This window comes from Diabrotica virgifera, chromosome 6 (assembly GCF_917563875.1).
Source record: "Diabrotica virgifera virgifera chromosome 6, PGI_DIABVI_V3a".
NCBI lineage: Eukaryota > Metazoa > Arthropoda > Insecta > Coleoptera > Chrysomelidae > Diabrotica > Diabrotica virgifera.
The window spans coordinates 166754548-166767544 of NC_065448.1; the positions used below are offsets into that span (position 1 = coordinate 166754548).

The 12997-nt window shown below is 32.2% G+C and overlaps 3 protein-coding genes across 3 annotated transcripts in view; 2 read left to right on the forward strand and 1 right to left on the reverse strand.

Moving 5' to 3' along the window:
* Nucleotides 1–12997, forward strand: part of LOC114330423 (LIM domain only protein 3) — a 111102-nt gene that overhangs the window by 28993 nt on the left and 69112 nt on the right. The gene's annotated exons all lie outside the window — the stretch shown is intronic.
* On the forward strand, nt 490–5191 carry LOC126886417 (uncharacterized). Its single transcript, XM_050653355.1, has 4 exons — nt 490–729; nt 824–1060; nt 1274–1443; nt 2771–5191. Exons 2-4 carry the CDS (start codon nt 841–843, stop codon nt 3836–3838), a joined length of 1458 nt encoding a protein of 485 aa, XP_050509312.1. The 5' UTR covers nt 490–729; nt 824–840; the 3' UTR covers nt 3839–5191.
* Nucleotides 4688–7767, reverse strand: LOC126886416 (uncharacterized). Its single transcript, XM_050653354.1, has 2 exons — nt 7235–7767; nt 4688–7093 (listed from the first exon to the last, which is right to left on the reverse strand). The coding sequence occupies exons 1-2, from the start codon at nt 7553–7555 to the stop codon at nt 5678–5680; spliced, it is 1737 nt and encodes a 578-aa protein (XP_050509311.1). The 5' UTR covers nt 7556–7767; the 3' UTR covers nt 4688–5677.

Below are 12997 nucleotides of genomic sequence, written 5' to 3' on the forward strand. Positions count from 1 at the left end.
CTGCCACCCACCTGTTTCTTGACAGTTTGAACATTTCGTTTAAGCGAAAATCAATGTTTATTTGTCAAATAATTTTTTTTCTGTTTACTGACAGTAGTGAAATGTATTTTGAATTAAATAAATTACATAATATATTCTTCCTTTTGTCTCATTTATTTTAATTTAAAAAATGTTTTTTGAACACCCTGTATAAATAATTATGTTAATGTTTATATTTTTAGATAGAGAATGGAACAACTTTTCAAATGAGCTATCACATGACCCCTATTCCCATTATAAAAAATCATCGATTACGTCATCACGCCCAGATGGATAACGTCACTAGTATGATATATATGCCAAAAAAATCGTAATTTAAAAATAAAAATCGACCTCTTTCGGGATTTTTCCTTAAAGTCGCCGGTTTACGAAATAACGAATTTATGCGTTACTTTATGGACGCACTGTATGTTTACCTCATGAAAATCTTTAGTCCCATTTTGAGTAATTAGGGAATCCAACGATCTGTCAAACTATTCCAATATGTCTGGCGATTGGCATGCAATACATTGAAAGCATATGATAAATATTGTTTTTTAAGTATTTAAAGTAATTTTCGTATATTTATATCCGCCTAAGTATTGCTAACATACTTCTGTGACATAATAAAAAATATTGTTTACATCAATAAACTAGAATAAGTACTTAAAAAGTTTTATTTAACTAAGTAATTTGGAAGGTTGAAGAAAGGTAGGTTAACAAATTTTATATTTCAAAGTTTAATAATAAATTATATTAAGCATCCCTAAAATAGATTTTTTACTTATGTATTTTATTATTTTAGGTTAGTTAGTAATAGCTATGCCACTAACATGTATTGTAGTGAACTGTGGAAGCAGGTCGAAAAGGGATAAAGTATCTTTTTTTGCTATTCCCAAACCACTGAAGTTTAAACATGCTATCCACTTGAATGAATTAACTGTTAAACGCAGAAAAAAATGGATAAGGGCCATACGAAGAGCAGACCTGACAGAATCAAAATTAAAATATCAAAAAGTGTGTTCCAAACATTTTATTCAAGGTTTGTCAATAATTTTCTATAAAGAAATAATATTAATCTTAATATATTTCAATAAAATATTGTAGGTGCCGTGGCAGTTAGTAGGCATTCGCATCGGGTAAAATTTTTTGGAAAATATGAAAATATACATTGTTTTAAGCTATTTTCCCAAAAAATTTTACCCGATGCGAATGCCTACTAACTGTGTATCTACGTTATATAATTTTGTTTTAGGACAACCTGCAAAACTTGAAGATGTAAATGATCCTGATTGGATACCAACCCAAAATATGGGTTACTCTAGGGGACCTGTAAAACGAAAGCAGGACCTTGAAAGACTGGAAAGAGTAAAGAAAAGATCTTCCACAAAGGTTTCACAAGAGGACAATGATACATTTATTGAGGTATACTAATTAAAAGAGAATGTCATTAACTTTAAATTGATTTGGAATTAAGGGGATCCGTACAAAGTTTCGGCTACAATGCTATTTAAATCGGATTCATTCTTTTCAAAACCTGAGAAAACTAATAAGTATTTTTGAAAAATTTAAATGCAGAATGAAAGATTACTTTATTACCGAGGGCGAAAGTCCCTGAAAACTTTTATGTTTATTTTAATAAGTTACAGGGGTGAAAAACTAAGAGAAAATGTAGTGTGTTTTTTATTTTAAAATATCTCATTCAAAAGAAAACTTTTTATTTATTCTAAGGGACTTTCGGCCCTTGATAACAATTTAGTCTTTCATTCTGCGTTTAAATTTTTTAAAAATATTTATTTGTTTTTTCAGGATTAAAAATGGTGATATTTTCCAAATCGAACATTCGTTATCTTTATCATACAACGCACTGAGTCGAATAGAATATGGTGATAAGACAGTGACAATTTTAAATATTTGACATGGCATCAGGAATATTTTGAGTTATTGATTAAATAATATTGATAGTGTATTTGATGAATAATTGATTGAAGACGTGAACTTAATAAAAAGTTATTTATTGTTTATTATTTATGGAAGATCCAGGCGGGGAATACACCAGTATATATTCTGTGATCCAAGTATTTTGTTGTTACAGATGTTCAAAATTGTAAGCGTTCTATAGTAACAATATGTAACAATATATTATTAAAAAATCACTTTTGCTCGATTGGGTGTTAGTTTTTGTTGTACAATATATAAATTATTACAATCACTGAATACATAGCTAGTGAAAAAATTATCATATTAATTAACTGAATTAATAATTTAAGCCATTATGCAAGTAACAGTTATCCAAGAACTTTCAAAAGCCATATTTTTAAAGTTAATGATGACATTGTCAACTAATGTTTACATATCCATACCAGTGAGAATTTTACTACACATAATTTGTCATGTAAAGACAGAAAAGGTAGGGATAGCAATAAAATATTTGCGCTTACACTCTTAAAGGGAATTTTAATTATAGAGATCAGTGTATAATAGTCGACAGTACATGTAAAAACCTTAATTACTCTGTTACCAATGTTGTATCGGATTGTGAAGACATTATAAAAGATCTAGGTATTCAGTTTGACTCACAACTAACCTTCAAGATTCGTATAAATGTAAAGTATATGATTTTATAATAAGAAACTGTCATAAGTTTGATATTTTGAAATTAAAACTGTTGTATTTTTGCTTAATTCTGTTAAAGCTTGCATATGGTTCCACTATAAGGATCCCAATTTATAATCAATTATGTTTGTTACAGAATGAAAACAATACAGTAAGTGAAAGTAACACTACAGCAATGTATGAAGACAGTACTGGAACCGAAACTCAAACTGAGTTAACCTCAGATGATATTGAACAGATGGCTCAACAATTAAAATTTGCAAATAAAAAAATTGACGAGTTGACTCGCAGAATTAATAAGACCATTTTAAGTTTCGAGTCACTAGAAACGGACAATCCGAAATGTTTATATTATACCGGTTTAAATTTTTCTGTTTTGAAGTCAGTATTTGACAGAATTAAACCATTTATTCCATCATCCTCAGTAACTGTTTTAGATCCCTCTCAACAATATTTGTTGACATTGATGAAAATGAGACTTAATCTAGATTTTAAATATTTGGCCTACCAATTTGGCATTTCTCAATCAACATGTTCCACCTATTTTAATACCATCATCTCAATAATGTATCAAAGATTTAAAAATAGCATAAAATGGCCAGATCGGGAAATTATTAAAAAAAACATGCCTTCTTGCTTTAGAGAAGTCTTTCATGATAAGACCACAATTATCATTGATTGCTTTGAGGTGTTTATCCAAAAACCAGCTAGTTATTTAACCCAGCAGCAAACATGGTCAAACTATAAACATCATAACACAGTTAAATTCCTTATTGGAATTACTCCCCAAGGCTGTATTTCATATATCAGTAAAGCATGGGGAGGAAGAACATCAGATAAACAAATAGTAGAGCTCTCTGGTTTTTTGGATAAAATAGAACCCCAAGATATTGTGATAGCAGATCGAGGTTTTTTAATAAAAGAATTTTTAGATGTGTTACAAGCAAAGCTAGTAATTCCAGCTTTTACCAAGGGGAAAAAACAATTGCTTCCACTAGAGCTGGAAGAAACTAGAAACATTGCACAGGTTAGAATCCACGTAGAAAGAGTTATTGGCTCCATTAAAAATAAATTTAATATTTTTTCAGAGCCACTTCCGATTTCTATGTTAACCCATGTTACTGATGGTATAAATATAGTTGATAAGATAATTTTTATAGCATGTGTTTTGATTAATTTATGCCCTCCTATTGTTCCAATTTAATTAAATTTAACCTATTTCACCAGATTGTCGCCTTTTTAGTATTTCTTTTAATAATTTTTGGTACACATCTGAAGTGTCACTACGAAAAACAATCAATGACACCTTTGGCCAAAACTAGGATATATATATGCCATGTTGTCGAGGTTGTCAGTTAGTTTTGAATTATAAATAGCTACAGCAAGAAAACTTGCATTGTTTCAGACAAAATCAAACAAGCTTATATTTTTCTAAAACTTTTTTTGTTGGTTTTTAAATATGTTAAAGTAAAAAGTTCTACTCACAGATTTGGCCGCTAATTGTTTAAAGAATTAAAACTCTTTTGTATACTTAAATAATTTTAAAAATATTGAATTCATCATTTTACAAATCTTTGTTGTGGGGAAGCTTGCAGTTCTGATGATCTATTGTTGTTAAATCGGTATAATATAAACAAAATTGGGCATTTTTGTCTGTTTGATTTATAAATAAATAAACATTTTGCTTTATGTTGTAAAGTACTTTATAATCAACTATTTTCAATGGGAAATAAGCCACAATTTTACCAAAAAAATGATTTTATTAACGTTTCGACGCCCAAGTCGGGTGTCGTCAAAATACAAAATATTAAATTAAACAAAAATGTTATTGCTTAGTAAAAAATTCTTCTAATAATTTATTTAATCTGACTCATTTATATCAGCAATTCAGACATGGATTATACATTTTAATGAAGAAGACTTTAAAATGATATTGCCAATATTGATGAGTTGCGTTCCTGGGACGACTTTACTAAAAGATAGTAAATCATAATATTATCATTCGAAAGTGGTAGGTTTATTGGTCAAAAGGTGGAGAATAAAAGACAAAGACTTCGGCTACTTCATCTATTTATTGAAGACATTTTTGTTCACTAATTAGTGAACATTACCAGTTCATCTACAAATGAGTTTGATAAATAACAAACATCCATAGAAAAAAAGCAATGCAACTAGCAAGTTGTAAGTAAAGCAGCTAGTGAAACGAACCATTGAGAAATGTAAAATACAGACATTAAGTTTGTAAAAAACTAAGTACAGTTAACAATTTAAAAGCCAATACAAGAGCAAGAGATCATGTAGTAACATAATGATTGCATAAAAAAATTGCAAAAAATGTGTTCAACTAGAACGAAAATAATGTCCAGAATTCAACAATTCCAGACAATAATTTGCATTCAAATGATTTAATTTTAACTTTAAGTAGCATTCTTACAATAATGACTGTGGCTAGCGTATATTATTTATGTACACCTCATTGGTTGTTTTTGTATTTTGATATTAATAAAAAATTTGTGACAATTTTAATGAAAATAAATCATATGAAAACTGAAAAGAATGTATTTATTTGATGTTTCGGAGACTGACCTATATCAACCGTAGAATGAATTGTAAAAATATTAAGGAAACAAAGTTTCAAAATTTCCTCTTAAAAGTATATGTATACTATGGTACACTGTACTTTTGTATGTATATATGGAATAAACATGGCTCGAGGGAAACTTTTGAAGGTCCAGAACCTTTCTGTGGCATCACTAATGATGCTACGAAAAATGAGGTTCAGAAATGGCTGATAAAGAATCATCAATAGAAAAGGAGAACCACTCAAGTTCAAGTCTAGACTAAATAAAAAAAAATAATCAAGAATATTAATAAAAAACTCAAACAGTTTCATGAACCTCAATAAACGAGAGATGAAAACGGTCACTGAAATGGTGACAAGTAAGGTGAATGAACCATGGTGCAGAAAGTGCGAAATGGAAGAAGAGAGTGAATGGACTCAATAATGATTATGAAAATAATGGAAACATGAACCATTAAAATTTTATGTGGCATAATCATGAAATAGTTTCTGGTTGCATATTGAACATGTCCACCTAGTTTTGGGTTTTTCTAATAAATTTACACACCCAATATGGAACCAGAAAATATTACAATTCTCATATGAGCATTGAACCATAGGTTGGCCATCATCGACATTATTGCAAAAACACCACTTTGTTATATTGCCACCTGGTACTCTAGAAGTGTAATAACGTCCTAAAAGTTCAGGCATAATTACTTTTGCATGAAAATTTAGGACTTTATCTTTAATTTCTTCCCAAAATTTTATGTCTGGTAAAACTCTTTCGATAAATATAAAATTAGGACACCAGACAACAAAGTCACAATAATTAAGTTTACAAATAAATATTTGTGCTTGCACCTGGTAATAGTACTTATGTTTTTTATTCATTTTTACTGTACCAGTTTTATCACATTCAAGACAGGAGTCCTTTCGACTTGCATACTCCTGTAAATTTCCATTTTCTCGAAGAGAAAATGGACACTTTACTTCTAAGGTACCCGCAGCACAACAGTCACAATACACAAATCCATCAGGTGAGGCACCTAACTGAGGCCATTTCATGCACACTACCAAGCCAATTGTATTCACTATAAAGTCTCTATGATTCCTGCTAGTTTCTTTTTTATAAGCATCAATTGCCAGCTGTTCGTGATTTATCCCCCATCTTATTGCCCTTGTAGAAATTTTGCGAGGGTAACATATTGATTTGATCAAAGATAGGGATGGTTTCTCCACATTGGTTCTACAGACATCTTTAAAAATTGAAGCTGTTACTCTACCAGTCCTTTGTCTATACCACTCTGCACATTTCCTTTGGTCCTGTGTCTTATCTTCTATTTCTCTTCGTATATTCTGGGTTACCTCCATTTTACATTTCATACCTAGTTGAATGAGATCATCTAGAGGCATTTTTTCATATTTTTTATGGTACACATTAAAAAGGACTGGTATACTAACTTTTTCATTATTTTCATCTGACAGTTGTGACGCAAATGGCTCTACATGCCTCATCAAAACAGCGTCACAATTGGAATTTTGCAATTCTTGCAGCAAGTCCAACATTTCGCTATCATCCATTGGAGGAATTTCCTTATAATTTTTTTCTTCTATCACTTTCCCCCAGTCTAGTGAAGCAGCTTCTATTGGATGTGTACCACTTTGCGTTGGAACTGGCCAAGTTGATTTGACATCTGTATACGCTACATTCTTTTCATTTTTCTGCTGCTTCAAATATGCTGCATGCTCTGCAGCGTACAAAACTGCTGTAACATGGCTACATACTTCCCCAAGACCTGCCATGCAAGTACAATGCGCAGTACAAATACTACCACCTGTTTCAGCGATAATCCAAACTCTTAATTTGGTTTCTCTAGCTCTCATTGAATGCTGCACCTGAAACAAAAAAATTAAATCAATTATCAAGGCAATCAATTATATTAAACCCTAAGACTAAAAAGTAATCTCTTTAATATTGATTATTAACAAATCGGGTATTTTTTCTTAAAAAATTTGAAATACAGGTACTACTCTTACCTTGCCTATTAAAAGCACCAGATCATTAATAACTTTAAAACCCACTTTTTCTACAAAGCCAGACTTGAAATATTTGTAAGCTGCTAAACTTTTATAAGCTCTCATTTGTTCATGGGTATAAAAGCTGTGAGTAAAAACAATATAGGTCAGAATGTCCATGGAAGCTATTGGTGGCACATAGGTAAGTCCATAATCAAAATCGACTTCACTTAGAGCATATGGATCACAGTTAAGTTGTTTGATTTTGTCCAAATATCTATCTGCGGCTTCAGGAGAGCTTATTCTTAGTTGGTCCAAATACGAACTTTCTTTTAAAGCCATATTTGTAATAAAAACAAAAGTCCGACTCTCACAAATAATATTGCAATGTTGTCTTGAAAAAGACAGTTTTTCAAAGGGTACAAGTAACTAAATAAAACAATTTTAACACCAACTCTACAACGAAAAGCACAAGTGCAACAATGCAAGTAAACCAGCAAAATCGACTGCATGCCATACGACCGCCATTTAAACGTCAAAATAGTCACGTGGTTTGGATTGCCTAATTAGCTCTTCAGGTTCTGTATGTGCCATTTTCAAAAGTTTAGCTTTTTGTCTGTAAAAAGATGTTGAATGTCTAAAAGCTTTTGATTTCTTTTTTCCAATGATTTCCCCTTCATTTTGAGACATTGTTTTTCTCAAAGAGCAACTATTATATATTTTTTTAACTATATAGGTTTTTCATTCAATAAATTGTTATTGTTAATATACTGTTTATAGAAAAACTAGAAAAACCAAGTGTAAAAAAGTAAGGTTATGTTATCCAATGTAATATCGTAATATCTGTCATATTATAGTCATATAAGTCAAGATGAGTCAAGTCAGATAGGCCCTCAGCAAATTTTTACTGGAAACTAAACAACCAATTGTCGAAAATTTACTTTACGACGATGGATAGTCGTCGACGTTTTTTAGTAAATTACAGGTATCTTATAAAAAAAACTTTGACGTTAGGTTAACGTATACAACTTTACTTAAGTACTACGTTGTTATTACCTACGTTGTATTGTCGTTCTCACCTTCCCGCAAGTACACGCAGCAATCTACCATATACCTACTGAGAAAACACCCGACGTCTTCTGAACGTTGGGTTCGATACTAATAAATACTCTGTAATCCCCGACGTTGAGCAGTCGTTAAATGTCTTCCAGTAAATTACATTGTAGTATAGAGGTTATACCCGACGTCAGCTTAACGTTAAACCTTAACCTAATAATTAACGTTGGTATTCTCAACGTTGGATTGTCGTTGTCGTCTTCCCGAAAAATACGTCTACCATACTCGATAAAACACCAACGTCACCTGAACGTTGGCATCTATCCTAAAAAATACGTTGTAATTCCCGACGTTGAGTAGTCGTTGATGTATGCCACTTAATTGCACTTATACTACAGATAGGTTAAGACCGACGTCAGCTTAACGTCAAACCTTATCCTAATTATTGACGTCGTTATTCCCGATGTCGGTTGGTCATCAGATTATATTACTTATTAGCAGCAACGTTGGTCCATAGGAAAAACAGACGTTGTCCTTGGTTAAGGCTTATTGTGAACCAATTTTGTCCTTAAATTTAACGTCCCATTAGGACAAAATTGGTTGCAGGTCGTAAAATTGCTACTTGGGAAGTGTTTGCTGATTAATAATATTGTTTCAAATATGCAAAGATGTTGCCAAATTTTTTAATAAATTGTGTTTATTTTGTACCTCCTTATGTACCCCTGTAATAATTTTAAAGTAACACCCCACCCCACCTTTGTGGGGGATCGTGTTTGGTGCCATTCGATAGATTTTTCAAAAATATTGAATAAGTGTATTTTTCAGTTTTTCGATCTGATGTTCACTTCGCGAAATACGTGGGATTCGTATTTAAAATTTTAAATTTACCCCCACCCCTCTCTGTGGGAAGTCGTGTTTGGCATCAGTCGGTAGATTTTTGAAAAATATTGAGCACGTATTTTTTAGTTTTTGATCTGTCATTCATTTCGCGAAATATTCGCTTTTTCTTGTGAAATTTTGGGACTCACCCATTTCCTTACGCCCCGCTCAAATCGTCAGATTTTTGAAATATACACTGTTTTGCATGTACTTAATTTACCCCATCTTAATCTGACGATTTCGAGTTTTTCTAAGGGTAGATTTTTTTTTCGCCCCCTCCCCTTAACGAACTCCACTGCATTAAGAGCCAATATATGGTAGAGGTTCATTTTCAGAGTACAAGGTTTCTTCTCATGTAATAATCTGACGCGCTCGAGTAACTGCAAAAATCTCCGCTTGGGCTCCCCTACCATAAAGTTCACTCTCAAATTTAACGTAAGCTCATAACCCTCTGTGTGTAAACCTAATCCTTCCCCGTTGTAACTCGTTACTATCTCATTGTAACTAATATTCATGAAGGTTTCCTAGAATTCACTTATATAAATAAATAAACGAGATACACCACAATTGAATGAAAACAAAAGCTCTCTTGTCTATAAATTCCAACGCTCACAACCCACGCCTACATATTAACTAATGATAAATAATGGCTGTTCTACATCTTTTATCATAATATTACGTTAGGAACGGGGTAATGGTCGCTGGCCAACAAATACATAATCTATTTGTACGTTTGATACTATAAATCGAGAGTTTGTGACCCGTGAATGCAAAGATCCAATAAGGTATGATAATAATTGTTTTCTATTAAATAATGTGCATATTATAGATAGTGGAAATAGTAAATATGTACATACATTACAAGATAAACCATTTTAATAAAATAACATTAGATGACCAACAAAATTACATTTCTAAAGGGTGCTTCTTCTAAATGACACGATTTGATCGTTTCATGTCGATGGTTAAGAGCGCAGATATAGTATGTCCACTTTTTGCTGATTTTAAGATAACACCATAAGAATATTCAGTAGGGTCATACGAATGTTCTGCATAATTATTGTAAGTCCAGAATGATTGTAAATGGGTTAAACCGTCTTGCTAAAATATAGTATTTCCCATTTGTACTAAAAACCGACTTGCACAGATTTATTATGTCCGTTGGTAGTGCACAAAAATGAAAGGTATTTAAGTAAAAGGAGTCAATTATAGTGCGATCACGTTTGACTTAGAAGCAGTTTTGATAGTGCCATTTTCTGCAGATTCTCAGATTTATTACAAACGAAAACTTTCAGTTTTTAATTTTACCATTTATGCCTCATTTAATCAAAGTAGTCACTGGTGCCTCAGAGATGCCATGCATTTTAAAATACCTGTATAGTTTGCCAGAAACCGTTGAACGTGTAACCACTTCCTCAGGCACACATGGTGGGCAAAATCGCAACCAGTTTGTTTGTACTTCGATGCTATACGCTGTTGCAAAAATTCATAATCTTAGAACGATCGACCTAAAGTTTATGGAATCTGGCCGTTCTTATTTGGAAGCTGACTCAATTCATGCAACAATTGAGTATGCCTTTAAGCACAAAAATATTCACAACCGAAGAATGGGCACTTTTGATTCGCATGGCAAGACACAAACCAAAACCCTACGAAATACATAGACTGAACTATTCAGATTTTTATGACCTTATAAGCAGAATCTTAGGTCCCTTATAATGCAAAATAAGAAAACAAATACGTTAGGTGATGCAATAAAATGGCTCCAGTGGTTTCGATTCGAAAAACAAGGCCATTTGTTATTTAATATAAATATTCATTGACTAATGAACATTTTTAAGAGTTTGATGTCCTACAAAACAAAAGACATACTAAACAAATTACACAAGTTGCATGGACAGATGTCCAGCCAAAAGACCAATATCAAAAAAGACATTTCATATATGTGGCAAAAAAGAAAGACTTATATTGTATTTACTAAATAAGGAGATCATAGCAACAGTTTATATAAAACGTATTTTGAAAGTCTTCCGACATCAAGAAAAACAGAAGACCCCTGAAGATCATTTTGAATAAAATATATTGCTTTTGTGTTTTACTGTTTTGTACTCACTTTTTGTTTTAACAAATAAAGCATAAAATAAAGAGAACTTTAACAAACTCATTATTTTATCAATCTAGGTTACACATGTTGTATGTCCAAGCAGTAAGAACCCTTATGTTGTATGTCCATAAACATTTTCAAAAAAAAAATATTTTTTAACCCAATAATACATAATATTTTAAAAAATATCTACATTAAGCTAATAATGATACCCGAACTTATTACCCAAACATTATGATATATCGATATATCACCAGTATTAAACAAAAAGTAAAGAGAAAACTTCAAAACGTTCTCCTCAACAATTAAGGTATTTGGACATACTATATCTCCGCTCTTAACCATCGATGTATGACTTTTCATTTTATGTTGTTTTTATTTAAATGTTTGATGTTTAAAATATCTTCTTCTTTCTTATAATCCTTAGTGCCCTTCAGGGCATCAGATGGAGTGTTCCGTCTCTTATTCACTTCTTCCATGCACATTGGTGGCCAGGTTCTTCATATCCCTTATAGTCATATCTCTCTTTTCACGTAATATTTAAAATATAAAAAACTAATGTACGAACTTGACAACGGTGTGTTAAGAAGTGGTGTCTAAGAAATGGTGTTTTTAAGAGTCTCATCAAAGATCAACAACAATTTTGGCAACTTTTTCTTTGGTCTTTCTCAGCAAATCTTTTGAGCCCAAGCTATCCAATCTAGTTTATTTTTAAACCAGGAACCCTTTATGCGTCCTAGTTACGTTTTGATTCGATCTTATCCTCTAATTATGAGTCAAAGGAAGTGCTATCTGGTGTCTTATTCTTCTGATTACCCTTTTAGCGTCTTTGTTTAAATATAGATCAACTCATGTTTGTCTGTGACTGCTTACTGTGTCTTCTCAGCGCTTTCTTGGCTTTCCAACCGGTCTTTTTTCCTAGAGTGTGGCATTCAGTGCTCCTTGTGGTAGCCTATCCTCTCCCAGACAAGAACACTACTGATTGTTTACAGAGGAAAAACAGATTTTTACAAATAATGGAGTCCTTAATGTTTTTTTTGGCGTTTTTAATTCACAGACTCAACAGTGTTTTTACAATTGCGATTATACATTTTACTAAGCACATGTTCTGGAAACTCGAAAATGAGGTTAGGTTGATAATAAAGAAACATCAGCTATGAACAGATACGTTATTCAGTAGTACAATCAATATCCATTACACATAAAATTAGTTCATGTTTGAATTCAGCCTTTGATATCTAGTATCATATTTGAATTCAGCGCTTTGAACAATAACAGAGCATCATCACCGTCAAGCCTCAACAGTCTACTGCTGAACATAAGCATCTTCCTCGTGTTTCCAACCCCGTCTATCGTGCGCCATTCTCATCGAGGTTTTATTTAACCATTCAACCGTCAGTCCATCATGTAGGTCAGGAGTTAAAAATTGGCGGACCGCGGTCCGCATCCGGGCCGTCGGCTAATTTTGTGCGGACCGCCATTAAATTAATAATATACCTAGTGTTTGGCAATTTTGAAAATGTTTGGCCATGAAATTGTGTACTATGTTTGGCTCAACTTATGTGTGCGAATCCGCGTTATCAAGAATGAACTTTATTAAAAATTGGTACAGATCTCAGCTTACAGATGAATATCCCAACTCCCTAATGAGAATCAGTTGCACTAAACTCACTCCAAACTTCAGACAGGTTGTACATAACAAAAATGTCATTTTTTTCTCTGATAATTTAATTTTGTAAAGAGTT

What these genes read in the sequence shown, in the direction of transcription:
- LOC126886417 (XM_050653355.1), top strand. Translation starts at nt 841, where the DNA reads ATGCCACTAACATGTATTGTAGTGAACTGTGGAAGCAGGTCGAAAAGG. An exon ending in TTCCAAACATTTTATTCAAG is followed by an intron (nt 1,061 to 1,273) that starts GTTTGTCAATAA and finishes ATTTTGTTTTAG; the next exon opens with GACAACCTGCAAAACTTGAA. An exon ending in ACAATGATACATTTATTGAG is followed by an intron (nt 1,444 to 2,770) that starts GTATACTAATTA and finishes TGTTTGTTACAG; the next exon opens with AATGAAAACAATACAGTAAG.
- LOC126886416 (XM_050653354.1), bottom strand. Translation starts at nt 7,555, where the DNA reads ATGGCTTTAAAAGAAAGTTCGTATTTGGACCAACTAAGAATAAGCTCT. An exon ending in TGGTGCTTTTAATAGGCAAG is followed by an intron (nt 7,094 to 7,234) that starts GTAAGAGTAGTA and finishes TTTTTGTTTCAG; the next exon opens with GTGCAGCATTCAATGAGAGC.